General features: G+C 40.3%; 1 protein-coding gene across 1 annotated transcript in view; it reads left to right on the forward strand.

The window, feature by feature from the left end:
• Window positions 1-8,092: 8,092 nt before the first annotated feature.
• The window catches only part of scarb1 (scavenger receptor class B, member 1), a 30,573-nt gene continuing 13,841 nt past the window's right edge, over window positions 8,093-24,824 (forward strand). Inside the window, exons 1-9 of the mRNA XM_039779064.1 lie at window positions 8,093-8,300; window positions 11,110-11,235; window positions 12,811-12,971; window positions 14,527-14,668; window positions 19,141-19,176; window positions 20,672-20,767; window positions 20,863-20,978; window positions 21,065-21,231; window positions 22,438-22,556. Of these exons, the coding sequence (XP_039634998.1) occupies window positions 8,181-8,300; window positions 11,110-11,235; window positions 12,811-12,971; window positions 14,527-14,668; window positions 19,141-19,176; window positions 20,672-20,767; window positions 20,863-20,978; window positions 21,065-21,231; window positions 22,438-22,556 (1,083 nt within the window). The 5' untranslated portion in view covers window positions 8,093-8,180. The remainder of the gene's footprint in view (window positions 8,301-11,109; window positions 11,236-12,810; window positions 12,972-14,526; window positions 14,669-19,140; window positions 19,177-20,671; window positions 20,768-20,862; window positions 20,979-21,064; window positions 21,232-22,437; window positions 22,557-24,824) is intronic.

Consider the following 24,824-nt stretch of genomic DNA (forward strand, 5'->3'; position numbering starts at 1 on the left):
ACTGAAGAATATGCTCTTCTTCTCTGTTTTTTGGTGAATTTCTGTAGCAGAAGCAGCGCCACCCATAGGCCTGGAATATGAAGTAGCGCGTTGAGTCTTTTTACAAATGGATCCGTTTGGACACAAATTCTTTTTGACACGGTTCCAGGGAAGACGGGGGAACAAAAAGATTGTTTTGGTACGTGTGGACGTGGCCTTAGAGGCCTTCATGATTACGTGAAGCAGGGCTCCAGGCCAGCCATTGTTATTGTCATTATTGATGACACGGTGCCATCCAGGGCAAGGCTGTTCCAGAGGGCTATTTCCAAAAACCAGGATAAGGGATTAAGGTGGGATTTCCCAGTTATCCTGGATAAATTTATTTTTAAAACCTAAATTACCAAGGAGATTTATTCTCACTAAGACCACTAAGGTCTATATAAAAGAGACTTCAGATACAGTATTAGGGGACCACTAAGGTCTATATAAAAGAGACTTCAGATACAGTATTAGGGGACCACTAAGGTCTATATAAAAGAGACTTCAGATACAGTATTAGGGGACCACTAAGGCCTATATAAAAGAGACTTCAGATACAGTATTAGGGGACCACTAAGGTCTATATAAAAGAGACTTCAGATACAGTATTAGGGGACCACTAAGGTCTATATAAAAGCATCCAAAGAGCACCATGTCATGGGACCTTTAAACAGCTAGCAACTGCCGCTCTGTAGCCAATGTCAGGAGGTCTCTTTTCGAATATTCGTTTTAGTGTGCATGACTTTTTGTACGATATCATATGAACCCGTTCATGAGGATGCGTTGTTCCTGTATCTGGGTCACGTGGCTCTACCACGGCCACGCCTCTTGACTAGCGGCAAGAGGCGTGTTTTGAGTGAGTTGATTCCAACGGGAGAAGTGAACATGAACACAGATTATGAGCGATTCTTTCGCCCCATAGTCACCAAAGTAGATATTGGACCCATTTTCCACAAGCCACATATCTCAAGAACATTCTGACACTAAAATGGCATTTTTCAGATTTCAGGAGAAAATTAACTTTTTTCTAGACCTGTTTCTGTCTCAGGACCAAACTATCATGAGACCTGGCAACACAGAGAAGACTAACGTCAGCTAACGTTGGTGAACACCCTAACAAAACTAATCTCACTAATGCTAAATATGTCTTTTAACTGTGTAAATATCTAACCTTAGCAAAAGGAAATATTAATTAATTATACAAATATAACTTTTCTTCCATCCACACTATGTTCACTACACGTTCAAACGAGGCCACACCCCTTTAGGAGACAGGAAGGGTGGATCGTATCATACCATTGGCGCTGCTTTAAATCTTAAGTATAGAGGATCTTTGTACGCGCTTACGTATGAGTTGTCGCTCTACGACGGCCGTGTATGAGGCTGGGAAGGAACAATCAGTTAACTCACTGCAAAAAAATCTAGACTACACCACTGCTTTCGTATGATGAGCATTTGAATGTCACCCACAGATCAGCTGGTTACGTCTGTCTCTTAACAGATGCCAGAGAAGAACCCGGTGCTCTGATCTTTGTCTGGAAATCTGAAACAAGTTCTCAGTCAAATTTGGGACCCGTGTCAAACTGATGATGGACCTCTTTGAAGCCTTCAGTTTCCTCGCAGCGCTTTTGAAACAATGCGCTCCCTGTCTGCCAACAGCTCTGTGCATACATAAATACTCCAGCCAACTGATCTCTGATTTAAACAACATACTCTAACTTAAGCTTTTTGTACCTTACGTTTACCCTTTATTTAACCTGGAAAGCTACATTATCTTTTATTTCATTATAAATATCTTGTTTTTGTCCACAACTCAAAGATATTCAGTTTACTGTCAAAGAGGAGAGAAGAAACTAGAAAATATTCACATTTAACAAGCTGACATCAGAGAATTTCGTACTTCTTTTTCACTAAAAAAATGACTCGAACAGTTGCCGATTAACTTGAATCTAACAATCTTTTTCAGCTCTGTAGATAACACTGTACGTGTTACAAGATCCAAATTCTGAAATAATAACATTTTGTCCCCACATCCATCAACCTGCTGAACTCCAGTAGTAAATCTTAGCACAGCAGAGCAAGGGGTGCAATAAATACGCCAGCAACTTTTTGCACTTTGCACTTTAATTATTTCAGTTAATTCTTAGGATGTTGTGTTGTCTGTGCTGTCATGTGTGTCCTTCTTTTGTGTCCTAGGACGCTTTGTTGATCTTGTGTTTATGTTGATTTTATTTTATGTTGATTTTAGAATGGTTTTTCTGTTGAAGCAACAGATTGTAGCACTATGTCCCCTCTGGGACAATAAAGTGTATTCTATCTATTCTAATTATTTATCTGGCCAAAGGACTACAGTTGAAAATTAGCTGGCTGGCTCATTTACAGAAATGTTAATTGTGCGTTGTCCTTAAAAACAAGTCAATGAGTGACGTGACCCAGTATGTTGGGTCAATCATTAGGTGGGCAATTCTTTAAAGTAATGACACATATGCATCAGATCGGAAACACATGATGTTTAGTACAAGGGGAAGCTCAAAGCTTCCTTTTTTTTTTTTTAATGAAATCCCACAATCAGCATTTAGGAAGGAAGAGGTGATGTGAGGAAAATGTCACTTTAGTCTATAATGGAAACACAATTCTTGCTTTTAAAGGCCAAAACCGATGTGAAGAGGAGAGATTTCACACAGCAGTCAGATGAGCGTCTTCTGCTCTGTGGCTTTATGTGTCTTTAATACGTATAAGGCGATCATGTGTGCGCTCCATAAGAGAGGACCTCTTCATCGCCCCAAATTCACCAAATCCATGGATAAAGATGTGGGAGGCACTGCACATCAGTGGTGAAAGATTTTGAAAGTTTAATCTCCTGGGGGGCCACATACAGATAATATCTTTCTATTTTAAACAACAGGATGGTTTGCGTGATGTTCAGAGTTCTTAATTACGCAGCATCGAGTTAGAAACAATATGGAAACGTATGTTATCAACGCAAAAAGTCTCCTTTAAAGCGTAACTCGCGCCAAAATGCAACCTAGGGTCTTTTTGTGAATGTACCCGAGTCAAACTTTCGTTTAAAAGCATATTTAGGACGGAATCGCCACTTTTAAGAGTCACCGTATTCTCGTTATTCGGTCAAATGGCCTTTTGAATGGGAGTGATAGGGGCACATTTAAGCTAGCCTTAAAATAGCTATTTTAAAAAACTAAGAAGGCTCCACGCAACATGAAACTTTGCTCAAAGTATCACCAGGGGCTCTACACCTTAACGAAAGCATTGACAACATTGTTTGTTTACTAAAAAGAAAGTTTTTGAATAACTGTCATGGTTTTGGGTTTGAGTTCTGTTGGTTTTGAGGTTCTGTTCTTGTTTCCTGTTTTTGTTGTGTATTTGTTCTGTTTTCTGTTGTAGCCTGTGTTTCCTCCCTTGTCTTGTCTAGCTGTAGTTCCTGTCTTGTTTTCCCGTGTGTCTGTATGTTCTGTTTCCTGTTTTATTTTGACGGTCTGGTTTTCGGTCTTGTCTTGTCTGATTTACTTCCTGTGTTTTCCCTCCCTTGTGATTGCCCTAATGTGTTTCACTTGTTTCCCAGCCTAGTGTCACCTGTTGCTTGTTTTCTCATTATCCTGTGTATTTAGTCTCTGTTCTGTCTGTCTCTTGTCGGATTGTTGTTTGCTGTTCGGTGTTTCTTTTTTTTTTTTTTTTTCTGGTTTTGCCTGTTCCTGCCTGTTCCTGTTTTTGGGATTCTGCTTGTACCTGTTTTTGCCTTCTGTTCCCGTGACATCTTTTGTTTGGTATGGCTTTCTTATTTTTATTAAATCCTCCAAGCTCACACTGCCGTCTGTCGTCTCTGCATTTGGGTCCTACATCCTCTGACACCCTGACAATAATTCACCGTAGCTCTTGTTGTTTCCATCCACAGCCATTTTATCAGTCAAAAACAATGGATTTCCGAATGCAACATAACAGGGAGGAGAGTAAAGATTTTGATTTCTTTATTTTTGGAAGGGGACAGTGAACATTAATCAACATTAAAACAATGTAAATGTGCCCGAGTTAGCTCAAAAGTGCTAATTTTCATCAGTAGTCCCCCAGCCAGATGTAAAACAGGCAGCCTTTAAAAATGACAGGTATAAAATCACATGACAGGTATAAAATCACAAGATGGAAAGCTCCTAAAGCTTAGTTCCATATAAATGCACGGATAAGTCGTTGTTTTGTCGTTGTTGAAAAAAAAATAGACCATGTAGTTGAAAAAGGAGCCTCATATGGAGTCTGTTCATTCGCATTCGGATATCGACTCGTTTTGACTGCCGAGGTGTTAGCGGGCGGAAACAATAAGAGCTGCGGTGAGTTGTTCAAAACCTTTCTTTTTAGTAAACTCTGGGTACACAAACAATGTTGTCAACGCTTTTGTTAAGGTGTAGAACCCCTGGTGATACTTGGAGCAAAGTTTCATGTTGTGTCGAGCCTTCTTAGTGTTTTAAAAATAGCTATTTGAGGCTAGCATAAAAGTGCCCCTAGCACTCCCATTCAAAAGGTAATTTGACCGAAAAACGAGAATACGATAAACGTTGAAAGTGGCGATTCCGTCCTAATTATGCTTTTAAACGAAAGTTCACAAAAAGACCCTAGTTTCCATTTTGGCGAGAGTTACGCTTTAAGCCGCCTACACGTGATAAGCGATTTGCTCTCAGCGCACCGCTCGGTAGGGCGCAGAGCAAAGCGCAGCGCAGGTATTCGCCATCAAGGGTGGCAAGGAAGCTATTTCCCGTCGCTAGGTAACAACATGCTGTTAACTCATTGGTTGCGCTTTCGAAAGGTCAGCGGCAACTAGGTCAAAGTTGAACTCATTTGAACTTTGAGCGCATCGCAAAGCGGCAAATCCGAGCGGTGCGCGACGCCACTATGCCACACGCCTATCATGTGTAGGCGGCTTTAACATCATAGTACGATCCGCTTGATCTTGGCGTCACTTTTTGATGCCAAGATCAAGATATAACGCATTACTAATTAAATTTTGGTAATATTATACCCGTTACAATCTCAGTAACGCGAGTTCCAACGCATTTTAACGCAACATTTATTGGTGTTTCTTTTTTTTAAGAATTCCCCATCACCGGGAAACATTTCTTCACAGGAAAAAATAAATCTGTGAGTGTTATTTCCTGTTGCTGTATTCGACGGTTGAGATGACTGCAGATACATTTGCGAGATGGACATTATTTTCAGGAGTTTTTACGCTGCGTTGGAGCGAGCTGTCCAGTCTCTGTTCCCGTGGTCAGACCCAGAACCAGAGACGGTACGGACAACATCTGTGTCCCAACAGGAGACGGTACGTCAGGGCGGACAGCAGTGTGTCCGAGCTGCTGACAGACAGAAACATGTCGGGAATTAATATTTAGGCTTGCTACACGTAATATCATTGCATTTTATCAGCCGTGGAGAGTAACTATGCCGTACTTCAATACAACTGTAAGGTACTTTTAATTGAGTATTTTCATTTTCTATTGTACATTTTACTTCTCTATTTTTATAGCTTTAGTTACTTTGCATATTCATAATTAATTATACAACATATTATGAATAATCTATGATGTATTAAAGTGGAGAAAGAGGAGACTTTAGTGATCCGATGGTGAAATTCACAAGCTACCTGCCAAATCAAAGTTATTTTGGTGAAAGTAACGCAAAAGTAGTGTAAAGTATTACAATTCAGAGACAGTAATATTGTAATATAACTAATTACTCTCAAATGACAGTAACTAGTAATCTATAATGTATTACATTTTGAAAGTAACTTGCCCAACACTGTCTGCAGTTATCCCTCGAATTGCTGACATTTGCAATATGACCTTAAGGCCCTTGCGCACTGAGTCCGAAAGTTTCGTATGCCTTTTTTTTTTTTTTTTTTTTATATCTGTCCTAATCCTAAAAAATTTCGTCACGCAGAGAAATCCCAAGACTACTTAGCAGAGCCGGCGTCGCTGCGTCCCGAGCTCAGCGCCACCCAAGACCGTTGTGATTGCTTTAAAGACACGCAAACAACCCAGAGCGTTTTTTTTTTCTCCTATCCCAGAATGCATCTGTGGGGTGGCCAGAACTTACCAGATCTGGCAATGTGAGACTAGCTAAATTGTAGTCTGTTTAATTGGTGTTTTTGAGGAGGTAATCCAGGCTGGTGCTGCATATTCCAAATGGATCTGATATATGGTAGTTTCTATCCACGACGTTCCACTCCCAGGATTGCTCCGGTGCTGCAGGAAATTCCGCCGGATGTCCCTCTTTTCGGCCGGATGTATGACTAGTCCCACACTTTTACTCCTGACATGTCTGTTATCTCAAGATCTGCCATCACCGTCCAACGCCGAATAATATTTGTGTATAATAGACAATTCAGCACAAGTTTTGCAGAGCGCCTTCTAGAACCGAGCTTCTAAATATGACACATCTAGTGAATTAATCTTCAGTGTATAGCGTGTGGTATCTGGCCCTATAAGTTGAAAGTCTGTATAAAGCTCAAATATGCTGAGAAATCATGAGCACTGTGTTAGGGATGTAAGGTCAATGATTTTCCTCTCAGCAGAGTGATGTGTTGAAGAGGATGTCCTTTTTGATTCTGTGATTAGGTGACTGAGTGGGATCAATGATTTTATGTGTCGTGTTGGAGCCCCCAAAGAGACTCTGACCTCAAAGGGACTCAGACCTTTACTTCCCAACTCACAACTGTTTCCTTTATCTAACATGTTACCTAAACGTACCCCTTATAAACCATGTACTTGCTGCATATTGGCTTTGTATTCTCCGGGTTCTGCAGGACTCGTCATTGATGCTGGAAACTTGATGTAATAAAACCTTTATGATCAAGTACAGTGTCAAGTGGATTTCCTCTTCAAACAGCATCACAGCATCGCTACTCAAAACACAACAAGCGCACAGCTGAGATAAGCATACGCAACACAATGAGGGTGGCCGTGACCGAGTCAATCCCCTGCAAAACTGGAAAAACCGGGCCACGAAAACCAGACACATCAACTGTCAAGCATTCCCCGCTGCAAGTCTCAATCATTTGAGCAAAACGAAGACTATTTAAGACTTAATTAACTAAATAACTGCAAAGTCCTGCATCCTGACACGTTTCTTATGCATTTGTTATGTACGTAACATCGACTATGAGGCCAAACTTTTGACCTTCTGCTCTAATTCAAAAGTGTGTATACATCCATATTGTGTTAACACTGTAGAAAGTAAAGTCATGTTTCAACATATTCCCCAATTTTAGGGACACCCAGCAGAATAGTTAGAACCAGAAAAGCACCTTTTACGAATATCTCCAGGACTTATATCTCCTTAATAATAATTAGGAAACTCCTTTCTGTGCTTGCAGCTTTCCTCCAACATTGGCAACACATTGGGCCTTATGCAAGAAGATTTTCATATTATGCTAAATCTCACTTCCTTTTTCAGAGTCAGATTCATTGTGTTTATGAGTCTGCCATTAAGACATTTATTATGAGTCATATTTCTGTAGCTCTCTCCCTCTCGCTCTCTCTCTCTCTACCCTTACTCCCTCTCTCTTTGTCTCCTTTACTCCCTTTCTCTTTGTCTCCCTTACTCCCTTTCTCTTTCTCTTCCTCTCCCCTAACTAGCAGTGTCAAATGGCAGCCCACCAAGAGCCAGCTCTGTCCGTGGTTTCTGCCTGTTTAAAGGAAGTTCTTCCTGGCCCCTGTTGCACCAAGTGCTCTTTGGGTGGGGGAATTGTTGGCTGTCTGTTAATTACAGCGTGTGGTCTACACCTACTCTGTCTCTGTGGTGTCCTGAGATGATTTGACACTAAAAAATGTAATTTAATTCTGATTCTTGAGTGAAAAACACCACCGGAGCACGACAAACGTGATTTGTGCTGACTTCAACTTCACTGCACGTTAAATCAGACAAAGTGACGTGCGGTGAAATCATCTGACTAAAAACGTGATTGCAGTACAGGATTATTTAACATGCATTTGGGAAACAGGATGTGTACACCGCCCCATAGTGTGTGAAGAGGCGGGGTCTGCAGAGTATAAACCCAGCCAACAGGCCTGACTCCTCTGCATCCATCACTGCTCATCCTCGGACCTGAACGCTGCAGCTCTCGTTCATAGTTCAGCTCGTTGCGAAGGAAAACTGCAACCATGACCATCGGTAAAGCCAAAGTAGCTGTTGGATTTATAGTTGTAGGGGCTCTGACCGCGGTGTTTGGAGCGGTTCTTCTCTTCGTGGGACCAGCGGTGATGAATGACCAAGTAATAAAGGTAAGTAACAGCATCATTTGAATACTTTCTTACACCATTTCCTGTTTCATTTCAGTTTTCTTTATTAATAAAGGAGGTTTTATTCAGAACGTGTTCTTTATTCTTTGCTCAAACTAATTATTTTACATTGAACTAGGGCTGGGCGATACGGAGAAAATCAAATATCACGATATTTTTGACCAAATACCTCGATATTGATACCTCAGCGGTGTTGTAGTGTTGACTATTGGTGCTTTCACAAAATATTATAAATAAATAATCATCGGTAATGTAGATATAATGACTAAGTGGGTAAAGGCAAATAATAGAACAGTTACAGCAGTCTGGTAAGTTCAGAAAATGACATTACTTTACTGTAATGTAGCCTTTAAAACCAGAAAAACACACCACTTATGCCATATTACAATATTACGATATCCAAAATCTAAGACGATATCTAGTCTCATATCACTATAGCGATAAGGGTGGTAGTAGCTCAGTCCTTAGGGACTTGGGTTGGGAACGGGAGGGTTGCTGGTTCAAGTCCCAGTACGGACCAAAGTACAGAGTGTGGCGGAGAAGCCCGTTCACCTCTTGGGCACCACCAGGTGCTCTTGAGAAAAACACTTTCCCCAAAAACACAACACACCCCCCAACACAACCACCCCTTTATTTAATAAAAATGTCCCAAAAATAAAGTCCCAAACCAAACAAAACAACAAAACTTCACAAAAAAAAACAAAAAAAAAATTATTTTTTTTTTTTTTTTATTTTATTTATAATAAAAATAAAAAAAAAAAAAAAAAATTGCATCTTAATAGATCTTGTAATATATATATACTGTTTATCAAGTTTTATAGTTCATACCTTGCTTCAAGTAAAGTGTAACCCATGTTTTTTCCTTAAAAATATTAAATAAAAAAATAAAAAATACACAAACTGTACTGTGTGTGCATAACACAGATCGGATTCCAGGGAAAATTACAGCCCATTCCGTTATCCTGCTCCCCATATTTGCATGTTTATCAATCCGCGGGCATCTCATATAGTCTTAACAAAACCTAATGTGTGCTGCAGTTTCTTTTTTCTTCGTCATTCCCTGCAGATATCGCACCGACTTGTGCACCGTCATGGACATGCAGTGCGAAGGTGTTAGACTATGCCACTCATTTGCACATGTAGGGTAAGGGTTAGGGTATTTATTGTTATTATATCACCCATAGTATAAAGTCTGTTTAGGTGTCACAGCTGGTGACTTCAAGGCGCAAACTAAATGTGTACGGGAAGTCTTTCTTGCCAAATGCAATTAGGATGCTGAATTCATTGCTTATACGTTGATCTAGTTTCCCATTTTATTAGGCACACACACTTTTATTTTTACTATATTTATGTGTTTGTTGACTCCCTGTCATTCGTATTCGTAGTAAAGTTCCTTACTAACTAACTAACTAACTAACTGGGCTCATTGAAAGTGCAAGTTTGAGGTATTTTGGGCTACCAACTAATCAAGTGCATGCTAACTACCACTCCACCCTAATATAGCAGGTTAAAACCGTTTTGAGAACATTACATTTTAGCATAACCTTCTGCTTAAAGGAGAAACTTTCCAACAATAAAAAAAAAAGATTGACAATATGGTAAGATGTTAAACAAAAGAATGCAACTCTGACTTTTGAATGAATCCTATGAGTGTTTTCCCACCTTAACTGTAATAATTTACAGTCTTGTGCCAGTGATGTAGTCTAATGCATTATAGTGGGTATACTGTACTGTATATGTATGGGCCTTCTTCTTCCCCTATGTGAAGAAGAAAAACACTGATGACAATTCAAAATTATAATTGAAAGTATGTTACATGCCATTGCGCATTTTTAAGTGGGGATACGGAAATGCTGGAGCTTTCTTGTTGGGTATACCTGCGTATCACGTACTCTACACCACTGTCTTGTGCTAAAAAGGCTTCACATTGGAACCATTTGCAGGCTATTTGGTGTTAAAAAAAATAGGCTACATCATTGTTTTCAGCAGGAAGCACTACTGTTTTTGTACTTCAAGTATATTTTGAGGCTAATACTTTTGTATTTTTTACTAAGGTAAAGCTCTGAATGCAGGACTTTTACTTGTAACAAAGTATCTCATTGTGGTGTTACTACATTTACTTTGCAGATTTTGATCCGGCCCGCATATCAATTTAGGTTCGCAGTACATTTTGGCGCACCTAGTTTTTTGTAGTTTTTGCAATGCTTTGTTGCTTTTTCTGAAGTTTTTGTCACTTTTGCCGACGCTTTTGACTCGTTTTCCGCAATTTTTCCTGCCGTTGTTTTCCGATAATTTTGTTGCTTTTTCGACCTTTTTTTGTCACTTTTTTCTTTGATGGCTAAGTTACTTTATTGCTGACTTTTTGGGGTCTTTATGTTGACCAAACTGTAAGTGAGAAGGCTATATGAGACATGCAATAATACAGTCAAAGATCCTATACTGAGTTTGACACACCTGGCCTACTTCTTCAAGTAGTGTTGTATAATCTGGTTGTTTTAGAGGAGAATGAGCGGGAACTACATTTCCCAGAGTCCTCGGCGCGGCGGAGGCGTGACGAAAGGTTTATAAATACGGCTACAGATCGAGATGGGGCAGAATGGTTCTAAAGGTTTAAAAAAGCCGGTCGGGCTTTAGACTGTAAGCTTAAAACTACAGTATTTTATGTTGAGGTTTTATTGTAGTCTGTTGGCGCAGTTAGCTAACTCTGTTTAGCCGTTTAGCCACAAAGCCTTTTTCTGGATGTAAACAAGCTACAGACAGACACAGGTCACAGGCTGTCGGCTGTCAATAACAAGCTATGGCAATCGATAAATCCAAAGTCGCTGTTGGGTTTATAGTAGCAGGGGTCCTCACGGTGTTTTTTGGGACGGTTCTTACCTTTGTAGGACCAATAATCATCGACGACCAAGTAGTGAAGGTAAGCCAGCGTGCTGACATGGACATTTAGCATGTTTAACTTTACACAATACTATTTGAATTTGGTTTCGACCCGTGTTTTAACGTGCCGAGTCAAGTTTTAGTCTGTGACCACAGCCGAACTTTTCAAAAAGCTCCAGACTGCTGCGTGAAAGGGACGAAAGTGAAAGATAGAAATGTGTTTATTCAGTATATGTCTCAGTGGTGGAATAAAAAGATTGATAAGATAAGGTATATTTTATTGTCTTTAAGGGGACATTTTGCTTGGGCAATAGTGCTACACACAGCTGCAGTCAACTTAAAACATTATAGTGGCCAAAAGACAGATAAGCGGTACACCAAAACCACAATAATATATTAACATGAAACCAAATATATGTAAGATATTCCACATGCCCTGTGAGATAAAAGATATGAATATGCCTACATGTGCATTATGAGGAAGAAAATCAATCATAGCCACCATATTAGGTTACAAAGTGCATAAAACCTGATGCAACAGCGCATCCTTAATTGCCTTTGAATTACGTAAGTAGGATCTATACCTTTTTTTTTTAAATTTTTCTGTACTAGACGTTAAGAAAGCTTGAAGCAGCTGTTTTTACATTTGCAAGAACATTTTACTCATCTACTCCACTTAAGAACTACTTTGACTAGGGGTATGCAAAAAAAATGTCAAGCCTCAATTGCGATTCAAGCTCTACCGATTCAAAATCGATTCATAGAATTCCAAATATCGATTCATATACATCTTTTTTTAAATTGTATGTCTAATGCAATTGCATGGGAAAAGTAACTACATTTACATACTGTGAATCTTTTTTTTATTTTTTATCGAGAATTGTTTTTGACATAACTTGTACCTTACTTGAGTATTTCCATTTTGTGCCACTTTATTCTTCTACTCCAATACTTGGAAGCAAATATTGTACTTTTTACTCCATTTATTTATTTATTTTTTACATAAAATGTGTTTTATACAGTCTATGGCTATGATGCAGTTAGGGATGTAACAATACACTCAACTCACGATTCAAAACGACTTACGATTTTAAGTTCACAATACGGTTTTCTCAGGATTTTTTTTTTTTTTAACCGGATGAGCTGCAGATACTTGAAAAGTATTCCTTTATTTATATAAACCGTGCAAAATAACAAATGTGTCCTCTTATCCTTATCCTCTAGGTTGTTGTGTTTTACATATTTTTATACTGCTATGGAGCTGTGTGTCTGAAATAAAGTTGAATTATCAAAAGTGCAACTGATATTGGATTTGATCTCAAACTACAAAAATTCTATTAAAAAAATTCAAAGTTAGAGGACGACATCTTGGGCTTTGGGAAACACTGATTGACATTTTTTTTTTTTTTACCTTTTTTTGACATTTTAAAGAAGTAAGTACATTTCTAAGTAAAAATGTCCAATATTTGCTGTTTTTCTACTTCCTAAATCTAAAGATTTGATGCTTTTCTTTAACATGTATGATAGTAACGTTTCTCAAACGATGAATTGAGAAAACAATTGTTGCATCCCCTTTTGTATGATTTTACCATTCTTTCTCTCCCTCTCATGTCAGAACACAGTGATCGACCCAAATAATGAAATTTCCTACACCATGTGGAAGGACGTCCCCGTGCCGTTCTACATGTCTGTGTACTTCTTCAACGTCCTCAACCCAAAAGAGATCCTGGACGGAGAGAAGCCCATGGTGGAGCAGAAAGGACCTTATGTGTACAGGTACATCCAATACCTCCCTGAGAAAAACCAAAAACTATGCATTCTTTTTTGCTATATTGCATTTGACTTAAGTGTTTAAGTCTGCTCTGCACACTGCCCTTCGTACCATGCCTTCGTCTGGGTGCCTTTTATACATACACATAAACTACCCTAGACTGGACTGATTGGCACTGTTGGACTCCCTTATTGGCTATATTAGCCACCTGCCCATTTTGCTAGCTTGCCCGTATGGTCAATACACCATGCTCTCTTTTTGTCTGTATGGACAGTTTTCAACTTTAACTTAAACTTTTCTTCAAGTCTTTACTAATGTCTATGTATAGTTAAGTAATGATTATTCTATTTTTTATATATTGTGCCTGTTGTACTTGAAAAGATATAGAATTTGCACTGGCAAGGTATCACTATCTTGCACTATGATACCTTTTTTTCCACACTGCTCCTTTAAACATGCTACAACCAAACTTTACTGTAAGGGCACACTATTGATATCTTCCTTTGTATTTTTGTAGTATGTATTGCTGCCTGGATGTCATATGTCTGTGTGCCTATGTGTATGTATGTTGTGTATAAGCTATTGGACACCTTAATTTCCTTTGAGATAAATAAAGTATCTCTATCTCTATCTATTTGCCTATCAGCAGCACACTTTGTCCTGCAGCCTGTAAATATGTTGCAAGATGTTTACCCAGGTCCCTTCTCTGCTTTTTGTTGCTTTGGGTAATTTATATGACCAATAGGATTACCTGTCTCACATATTTGAGATATTTGGATTCAAATTGAGACTATCTTGTATGTTTTTTATCGCACTCCGTTGAAAACTCCATTGTGCAGGCTATCGCTATCCATAAGCTGCTAATGTTCTCAAGTACAGCTGTGTCTTTAAACCTGGCCCACTTTTGGGAACACTATGTACCCCTTGAACAATTTGTACAGTAAGTAGATCATTCTACATGTCAGAAACACAGTGGGATGTGGTCCAAACATTATTGTATAAGTATTCCATCTGTACAACTGAGGGGTACGTTTAGAGGATTGAACCTTATATTAATATAAATATTAATTGACTATCAATTCACCATCTATTAATGATGGTTATTATAAAGTGTTACCTAATTATTTTAAAGAGTTCAACCCTCTAAACGTACCCCTCAGTTGTACAAATGGAATACTTATGAAACAATGTTTGGACCACATCCCTCTGTGTTTCTGGATAAGTTTAATTTATGGCATGTAGAATGACCTACTTAATGTACAGATTGTTTAAGGGGAACATAGTGTTCCCAAAAGTGGGCCAGGCTTAAAGACACTTAAAGAAAAAAACGGGCTGAACATAATGTTCTGGAGTGTCTGATAACGTTCATAGGCTGCAGAGTTTTAGTAATCATTGCATGGAAAAAAAAAAGCTTTTTATGAACTTATTGATCTTCTCTTATCTGGACAGTAAGGAGACGACGTTCAGAGAGACTTTAGTGAGAAAATCTATCCATCTGAGGCTGTAACTGTGAGGGAGATGAATGTTTAATTATTAATATTGTCTTACTTATTTATTCAGAAAACGCATTCAGAAAGACAACATCACATTTCATGCCAACGGCACCGTGTCCTACAGGGAGTACAGAACGTACTTCTTTGAGCCGTCCATGTCTTCAGGGAACGAGTCCGATGTCGTCACGATTCCAAACATGTTGGTGCTGGTAAGACTTAATTTCCTCTGCTGCATCAACACACACTCTCTCTAGTTAATTCACCCGCAATCCCATCTGCCTTTTTACTCCCATCTAGGGCTGAGTACCAAATGCAATACTTTTTAGGCTCAGAATTTCCTCTAAAGCAGAGATCTTCAACAGGGAGTCTGGGGCCCCCTAGGGGGTCATTTACTGAATTTTTTTATTTTATTTTTTTTTAGTACAGAAAAATACATTGCACATCTATTTTATAACGTGAGACAGGTGCGTTGGAGGGAGATAAGTAGGTCAAAAGTTGCAAAGAAACTCCTGCACACTGTCTAGGTTGCAAAAAATAAATAGTAGGCAACGTTTTAGGTACTAGAGCCTCATCTAGCAGAATGAATGAATGAATGAATGAATTACTGGCCCATAGATAAGGTAGTCACTAAGATCCACAGATACAGTTTATGTTATGGATGCACTGTCACATGTATGTTTAACATTAAAGCATACCAACAATGAATTGTGTAGCTTAGTATTCTATGCACTAAAAAGGCATAAAGGTGTATAAAGGCTTAAGGCTTTTCTTGTAGGCCCAGTTAAATATGGAACTTAAGGGGCGCCTGGGTCCGTGTACTTGGCGGCCAACGGATTTTCGTTTTGAAAGGAAAAAAACAAAAACGAAAAACGGCCAGTTTCCCAATTACCATTAGTAAATAGGAAAACAAAAAACGGAAAACAACCCATTATTCGTTTTTTGTTTTGATATTAAAAAACGGAAAACGAAAAACTATCTCGTTATCCGATTTTCTTTGATGTGTTTGTAGATGGAACTCGGAAATTAAAATGTGTGTATAAATCTTATTCCTCATTCATTTTTTTCGTGACCGGAGGCGTGCGTAGGTAGTAAGCGGCTGCATACCCGGAAATCATTTGGACATCAATGAGACCATGGACAGTTAGAATGATACGGACGTAAAAATGTTTTTAGACGAATATGCTAGTTTTATATTAGAAGACCGAAAGAATGGGATGTCTTGTGGGGGGGGATATAGCAGCTGCGCTGGGTTCACAGTTTGGAACGATACGGGGGTTTTCTGAGAGGAGTGTGCGGAGCTGGTGTGCTCAGCAGGGACTTGTGGCGAAACACGAGTTGACTTTTATTATGAAGTGGTCACAGGAGATTAGCGCTGACTGCTCTCATTCATCAAAAATGAGTCTACACAACAAGACAACCATCATAGTCTAATAATAATAATAATAATAATAATAATAATAATAATAATAATAATAATGAAGCGAAAACATTTTCAAAATTTCTAATTTTCATTGCCATTGCTTAGGCAAATATCTGTCAAACAAACTAAAATCGAAACCAGGATTTGGCTTTCCCTTATCAGATCGATCAAGGAAATACAAAGTGAAGTGAAACAGCTGCTGCAGGCTGAAATCGCAAAAGACTCCGATTTAATACAACAATATCTGTCAAACAAACAGATTATTGCCCCTTTCATGGCAATAATGAAGTAACAGAAGAAGTGAGTGAGTTACAAATACCCTGGGGGCTAATCACCTCCTGTCTTTAAATCCTAGTGAGGTCTCTGCTCCGGACGTGTCGCACTGTGAATGCAACATTGAACATTTAGCATGTTTAATAATGCAAAAACCAGTCCTGCAGGATTATGACAGGAAAGGACTTTTAGTAAAGCTATAAAAGCATGAGAGTTGGAGTTTATTCATCTTTGATGCTGACGGACTGGTTCAGCTGCAGCAGCTGTTTCACTTCACTTTGTATTTCCTTGATCGATCTGATAAGGGTTCCATACCATTCCTTTCCTCCTCCATTCTTTCCATCTTTCTCCATTCCATTCTCCACACCACTCCATTCTCCCCCTCTCTCACCTTCCACCCTTCCCCTCCTTCCTCCCTCCTCTCCACCTACTCCATTATCTTCCACCTTCCTTTCCTCTTCCATTCCTGCACTCCTCTGCTCTCCTACCATAAAACTATATCTCCATTCCCTATCCCCTTACTATCCCTACTCCTTCCTCCATTCCTGTGCCTTCATCCTCCCTCCATTCCATCCTTATATTTCATCCTACTCCTCCCATTCCTTCCGTTCCTCCATAACTTGCGTTTCCACTCCCATTTCAGTTCTCCATTCCTCCAGTTATATTCCTCCTTCCTTTCTCATCCATCCATCACCATCCATTCTTATTTTCATTCTGGTCTCTGCTTCCACCACTTCCTCCTTCTTTCTATCCACTATATATATATCCATACCACATCCTTCCATCCATTCCATTGGCTCCATTTCCTCACCATATATCCTCATTTCATGTATATATTTTTTCCACCTCCCTCCTACCACTTCCTCCACATGTGTGTTTCCTCCTCCATTCCTGTGCTGTCTTGTTGTGTTTCTTCATGCTAATTCCACCCTTCTACCATCAGACTCCCTCTGGCTGTGTGTGTTAGTTGGATTCTTTCATTACCCTGTCTATTTTTGGGAGTCCTTCCTCCACATTCTCTATTCTCTGCTCTCGTGTGTGTGTGTCACTCCTTCCTTTCTTCTCTACTGCCGTATTCTCGTGCTCCTTCTTTTTCTGTCTGGGCTCCTCGTCTACACGGCTCTTCTGTGTGTGTCAGTGCTGCCGTTGTCCCCTCCATGTGCTTCTGTGCCTCTCAGTTCCGTTCACTGTGTCCACTGTGTGTCTTGTGCTGCTGTGTGTGTGTGCATCTGTCTTGTCTCTCTCTCCTCTCTCTCTCTGTGTCTCTCTCTCTCTGCCTGCCTGTCTGTGCGTGTGTGTGTGCTGTCTCTCTCTCTCTCTCTCTCTCTACTCTGCTGTCTATGTCTTTCCTCTTTCTTGCTCTCTCTCTGTGTGTGTCTCTCTCTGCTGCTGCCCTGTGTCTGCGTGCCTGCTGCGTGCTGTGTGTGCCTGCTGCTGTGTGTGTGTCTGTGTGTCTCTGCTGTCTCTGTCTGTCTGTGTCTCTGTGTGTGCTGTGTCTGCTGTGTGTGTGTGCTGTGCTGTGTGTGTGTGTGCCTGTGTGTGTGTGTGTGCTGCTGTGTGCCCTGTGTGTCTCCTGTGCCTCTGTGTGTGTGTGTCTCTGCCTGTGTGCTGTGCTGCTGTGTCTGTGTGTGCTGTGTCTCTCTCTGTCTCTCTGCTACTCCCTCTGTGTGTGCCCGTGCTTTCTCTCTCTCTCTCTGCCTGCCTGCGTGCTGCCCGCTGTGTGTCTCTGCCTCCTGCTGTGTGTTGCGTGTGTGTGTGTGTGTGTGTGTGTGTGTGTGTGTCCTGTGTGTGTGTGCTGTGTGTGTGTGTATGTGTGGTGTGTGTGTGTGTGTGTGTGTGTGTGTGTGTGTGTATGTGTGTGTGTGCATGTGTGTGTGTGTGTGTATTATGTATGTGTGTGTGTGTGTGTGGTATGTGTGTGTGGTGTATGATCTCTTTCCTATATATATATATATACCACTGTATATATATATATATATATATATATATATATATATATATATATGTATCTACTCTGTCTCTCTTCTCTACTATATATATATATCTTTCCTCTCTCCTCTTTCCTCTATATATATATGTATGCTCTCTCTCTATATATACTGTCTCTCTCCTCCTTTCTCTATCTCTATATATATATATTTGTCTATATATACTATATATATTATATTACTCTCTTATATATGTGTATTCTCTTTTCTCTATATATTATATATATATGTGTGTCTTTATATATATATTTATTATATCTCTCTTTCCTCTCTATATATATACCTCTCCTCTCTCTCTCTTTCTTTCTTTTTTCCTCCTTTCTCTCTCTCTCTCTCCTCTCCTATATATATATATGCCTGTATTCGTATGTGTACTCTTTCTTCTGTGTCCTCTTTTCTTTATGTGCTCCTTGTCTCTTTCTCTCCTGCATGTGTGCTCTCTTTGTGTGCCTGCCTGTGTGCCTGCTTGTGTGCTGTGTGTCTGCTGCTGTGTGTGTGTGTGTGTGCTATTGCTGCTGCTGCCTGCTGTGTGTGTGTGTGTGTGTCTCTGTGTGTGTGCCTGTGTGCTCGTCTGCCTGCGTGCCTGTGTGTGCTGTGTGTCTGTGTGTGTCTGCTGTGTGGGCGTGCTGCTGTGTGCGTGCGTGTGTGTGTGGTGATGTGTGTGTGTGTATGTATGTCTTTTCTTGTATGTGTGTGTTGTGTTGTATGTGTGGTGTGTGTGTGTGTATGTGTGTAGTGTGATGTGTATATATATATATATATGTATGTGTGTAGTGTGTGTGTAAGGGTTAATGCCCGACGAGGTGTCCATTGTCAGGTATTATACCATGGTCTGGGTGGTACTCGATTCTGATTGGCTGCAGGGTGTCCATTAAAAAGTGATGTAGGACACCTAGTAAAGGAGTTCGGTGAAACTGTCTGTTTACTGTTCTAAATTAATGCGCTACATTAAATCAATAAGGAAATGTGGATTTATTATTTCCAAATCGTCCTCTGAACACCACAGGATAGCGCTAAAACACACAGGCTGCAAGAAGTAAGTTCTACTGGCCCTCTGGACTGACTTTGTTTCACAGCAAATAGCGTTATCTCACATCCCGTTCACTGTTCAGCTCGCTGCTTCAGGCTGCGCCGCTGCAGCCGACAGTAACGTTACACATCGCGGATCAAAGTCTTCGTAAAAGTCGTTATATTGTTTTGTGGACAATGACATGGCTGGATAGCTAGCTTGTCTTGTTGTTCAACATACTGTCAAATTATTTTTACTGATTGCCAACTGTACACAATGTTATTGACTTTGGATCTTGCTAGCATAGCGTTAGCTTTCTGGCTCGTAGCTAAACTGGTGCGCGTCGGACGGTTCACGCCTCGCCGTCGTCCATTAATACCTGACAATGGACACCTCGTCGGCCATTAACCCTTACATAACACAGAACCATCTGAGAAGCCGTCATTGGAAACAGTTTGGGAAAGGGCAGGCACTTTCAAAAGAAATACCTGGCAGGTGATTGGATGAACCATCTGTCTATCACGTCCGCCATTGTTGTGTTGAACGAAACAGTCGCCGGCGTCACACACATCTTAATAACGGCAGTTTTGTTCAGGCAGGCGTTCTTAAGTTGTCCTTAGGCTTTGCAGATATTATTTTTTTGCACTAAACTGCTCTTTTAGCTGTTTTTATGCGTATTTTACATTTGTATTTTTCTTTTTTTTTTGTAATGCGTTTTAATGTGGTTTCTGTAGCACTTTGAGATTCTTTTATGAAAAGTGCTTTACAAATAAAATGGATTATTATTATTATTATTATTATAGTAGCTGCCAGTAGCTCCTCACTGGACGCTGATTGGTTCGGAGCGCTACTGTTCGGACACAAGCGCATTAGCCTGACAAGATGGATTTGTAATCCCGTGATTCTCCCGTAATCGCATGGCCTCACACTGGGCGTCCGACAGGTCGGGCAGGAAATGGACCGGGCAAAGAGCACCCGGTTAAATTTCCAAATAAACTCTCTGTGAAGATTCCCGATTGTATATCACACCACTACACTACACTGTTTTAACAACTGAAACACAGTTGCCATCAGGATCTCGCTTTAAACTCCCAAAACTCAGAACCAACAGATATAAACACTCTTTTGTACCCGCAGCCATTCTACCTCTTAATTCTATAAAGAACCATAGATAACTTATTGACTTACTATTTATTGATTGTTTACATTTTTTTTAATTTGTTTGTGTTAACTATGCCTGCAGAGTAGGAAGTCTCTGTATTGTGTGTGTGTGTGTGTGTGTGTGTGTGTGTGTGTGTGTGTGTGTGTGTGTGTGTGTGTGTGTGTGTGTGTGATTTGTTCTATACTATCTGCTGCACAACAAATTGCCCCATTGGGGGACAATAAAGTAACTTGAACTTGAACTCCTCCACGCCTGCTGGAATTCCGGGAGTAACTTAAATATCTTTGGGTTTTGGACTCTTGGTCAAACGAGGGATCAGAAGCTCCTGCGGATAAAGTGTTCAACTACATCTTTATTTAGTTCAACAGCTCCAACACCGGCCTGTTCACCATCAACACCGGAAAAGACGACATCAGGAAAGTCCACAAAGTCGACTCGTGGAACGGCCTGACGGAGGTGAGATGCCAACGCCACACCTGCAGGTTTTTATTATGTACAGTACATTATGATCTTCACACCGACCTGACTTGACTTGTCGTCTCTGTCGGTAGCTGAACTACTGGAGGACTCCTCAGTGTAACATGATCAATGGAACAGCTGGACAGATGTGGCCTCCCTTCATGACCAGAGAGAGCACGTTACCTTTCTACAGCCCCGATGCCTGCAGGTGAAAGTGTTTCCCACTCTTTCTCGTTTCTTTTATTGCACAATTCTTTTCGCGTGCTTATGGAAAACGCCTTTTTTTTTTTTCAGATCCATGGAGCTTGTTTACCAGCGTGACGGGCAGATGAAGGGTATTCCTCTGTATCGATATGTTGCACCCAAGACTCTGTTCGCCAACGGGACGGATTACGCTCCCAATGAAGGCTTCTGCCCCTGTAGGCAGTCCGGTCTGCTGAACGTCAGCAGCTGCCGACACAGTGAGTTAACGTGTACACATCTCTAAAGGTCACGTACGAATTATGGTTCCATTATTTGAAAATAGACGATAAAGCAAGGGATGCTACAGGACCAGACTGAAAAACTTTTCTAACAGTTTGGACTTGCAGTGAATAAAGAGAGAAAACCTGCACTTAACCTTTTCACGGGCATTTTGTATTCAGTTAGACCGATATCGTGATGTATCATTGTAGACTCAGGTCTTTTAGTCAGGAATTACTGGTGGTCCCTCGCACCCGTTTAAAGACTAAAGGTGACCGTTCTTTCGAAGTGGTAGCTCCAACCTTGTGGAACGCTCTTCCTGTTAACCTACGTTCTGCAATCTCGGTTGACGCTTTCAGAAAGCATCTGAAAACATACTTGTTTCAACTGGCTTTTGTCTCATGTTTGTAATTTTGGGTTTTATTCTTTTAATCCTCACTCAAACTGCATTTCTTGTTTATTTTCTGTTTTGGATTTTAATGTTTTTAATCAAATGTCTTTTGTGTGAAGCACTTTGTGACTCTGTCTGTGAAAGGTGCTATATCAAATAAATTACTTGCTTACTTACTTACTTACTAGGTTTGTCTAGCAATGTATTGATTTTCACAGAATTGCTGTAGCGTGATATTATCGGTATCGTATAGTATCGTGAGGTACCCTGGGATTCCCATCCCTAGCGTTGTCCGTGTTTTCATCTTAAACTTTGACCCTCTCACTGTGTGTTTTCACTTCATCAAAGTTAACTAGAACATTTTGGTCGCCTAAAAATGTCTTGTTCAGCCTTCTGCCAACCAAGCTCGCCACTGTCGTACATGCAGATGAACGGTGCCTGTACCCGAAAGTCTGTGTTTACCCGCAGGTAAATCTCCGCTGGATGACTCGTGTCAGAAGGGTTAAAAATAGGCATCTTTCCTTTAGCGTTTAGCAGCCCCGTGAAACCATAAACCACAATGGCCTGGCAGCGTCCTCCTCCCCAGCTCCACCGTCTTGTCCAAAAATCATCACACTCTGTTCCAAAAAAACAAGATTCCCAAACTCGAGGCTCCAAAACGGCAGTCCTCAAACCAATGGGTGACATCACGGCTGCTACGTCCACTATTTTTACAGCCCATGTTCTTAAGTAGAGTACATGATTATATGTACGTAAAGATCTATATCTGGTGACAGGTTTATAATAATTCCACAATTTCTTTTTGGATTTACAGACTCTCCAGTCTTCATCTCTCATCCTCACTTCTTCAATGCTGATCCTGTGCTGCTGGACTACGTGCTGGGCCTTAATCCCACAGAGGACGAGCACGGCCTCTTCATAGACATCCACCCTGTGAGTGTACTGTACACACACACACACACACACACACATATACACACACACACACACACACACACACACACACACCCATATACACACACACACACACACACACACCTGTCCAGTGCGATGGCCGTCATGGAGTAAATGCTGGCGAATATGGCTGCGATGGGGAAGAAGTTGTGGAAGCGGCAGTAAACTAAACGCTGACATGGCCCGCCTCGGCGAACGCCAGGTTCACCTGCAACACAGGGAAGAGTTAAATGTGTTGATATATAACGTTATTGTTATGTTAACATTGTTATTAGGGCTGGGAAATATATCGATATTACAGCGATATCGATATGAGGCTAGATATCGTCTTAAATTTTGGATATCGTAATATCCTTATATGACACAAGTGTTGTCTTTTCCTGGTTTTAAAGGCTGCGTTACAGTGACAGAGTGATGTAACACACCAGGCTGTTCTAGCTGTTCTGTTATTGGCCTTTACCCACTTAGTTATTATTTCAACATAACTGATGATTATTTATCAAAAATCTCTTTGTGTGCATATTTTGTGAAAGCACCAATTGTCAACCCTACAATATCGCCACAATATCGATATCGAGGTATTTGGTCAAAAATATCGGGATATTTGATTTTCTCCATATCGCCCAGCTCTAATTGTTATTACCATATCTGTTTCCTAAATCGTTGGAAAAGCTAGAGCAGATAAAAAAATAGATAAGACAAAGCTTTCGCACACAGTCGGACTTCCCGTTGAATGCTGGCTCACATCAACTGCTTGAAAATAACTTACAGATGCAGCTCTTCTAGGCCTCTAAAAAATATAAAACTGACAACAAACAGACCCCCTTTCCGACAGGGAAGTGAAGCCATTATATCCTTCTATGGTCTCTTGATAGTGTTTTGTACTCATTGCAACAGAGTTGCGTGCAGTCATAGAGAGGTGTTGGTTAAAAATTGTCCGGGGCGAGACACATCTGCATTCCCATGCGAGACATATCCGGGCAAAAGAAGACATTTGGTCACCGCTAAGCTAAACTGTCCCTGAGAGAAGAACCCAACTGAACTCAACGTTATGTGATGTTATTGCTCTGCCATAACCGTTAATGTGCACTGATGATTATTACAACATTGTTTGAATGCTTTAGATATGCTGATAAGTTTGATCTAACTTGCCATGACTCAGCTCGTTCTGAACACCTTACACAACTCCGCTCGTGTAAATGTAACCGTAGGTGGCTGCGACCTGCACTGTGATAAGGTAATTGGAAATTGGGCTATTTCTCCGTAATTGCAGTCAATAAGGGTTGTTAAAAAACTTTTATTATGGTTTGATAAGATAACAGTTTGTGGCCGTGCAGATTAAATCTCCCATGAGCTGGTTCCAAGAGGAGGAAGACAAGATTGATATAAAGTTAATAATTAAGGGAAATCAAGTGGCCTTGGAATTTTTTAACACTACAGATTGGTTCCCAAAGTAGCGTGATTTGGAGGCAGGTCATTTTATTTATCTAGCACAATTCACACACTAGAGTAATTCAAAGTGCTTTACAGAATCAAAACAATTTAACAACAATTAGGGCTGCTCCATTATAGAAAAAAACTCAAATTTTAATTATTTTGGTCAATATTGAAATCAGGATTATTTAACAGGATTACTTGTCGACTTTTGGAAAGATGTTAAAAAGCAGTGAAACAGTTAAACCCATTAACAGTGAAAACACCTTGAACTGTGATATTTCCCTTCTTGAATTCCCCTTCAGAACTAGCCTGGGAAAGCCCTGACAAACTTCTGGCAAATTTGAGATTTGCTCTGAAGCGCAGCGACCCGTTGATGCCGCTGTCGCTGCTACATCACCCGGATCGTTGGTCTGATTGGTTGAAGGACTATCCAATTGCGCCCCTTCCCCAGACCCCCTCTCAGTTACAACTGAGAGGGGGTCTGGTGTCAACCAGGCTACTTCAGAACATAAGACAAAATAAGACTTTACTTACTAAATGTAATGTGCAAAATACTCGTTTTTTTCTCGATTACATTGTCTTTGTGATCGTCGCCGAATGCGCGGAATTCTATTAATTGCACAGTTCTAACAACAACAAAATAAACAGAGACACATTAACGGTAAATACAAGTTAAAAAGCACATTTAAATAACACATTGCTGCTCTACCGCTGCCTCCATCGGTAGGGCTCTTAAAAGTTGCCAAAACTTCTGAGAAAGTTGCTAAGTCGGCAACATTGTTAACTCTTAAAGCTCGATGGTGTTTTAAG

This window comes from Perca fluviatilis, chromosome 17 (assembly GCF_010015445.1).
Source record: "Perca fluviatilis chromosome 17, GENO_Pfluv_1.0, whole genome shotgun sequence".
Taxonomy (NCBI): Eukaryota; Metazoa; Chordata; class Actinopteri; order Perciformes; family Percidae; genus Perca; species Perca fluviatilis.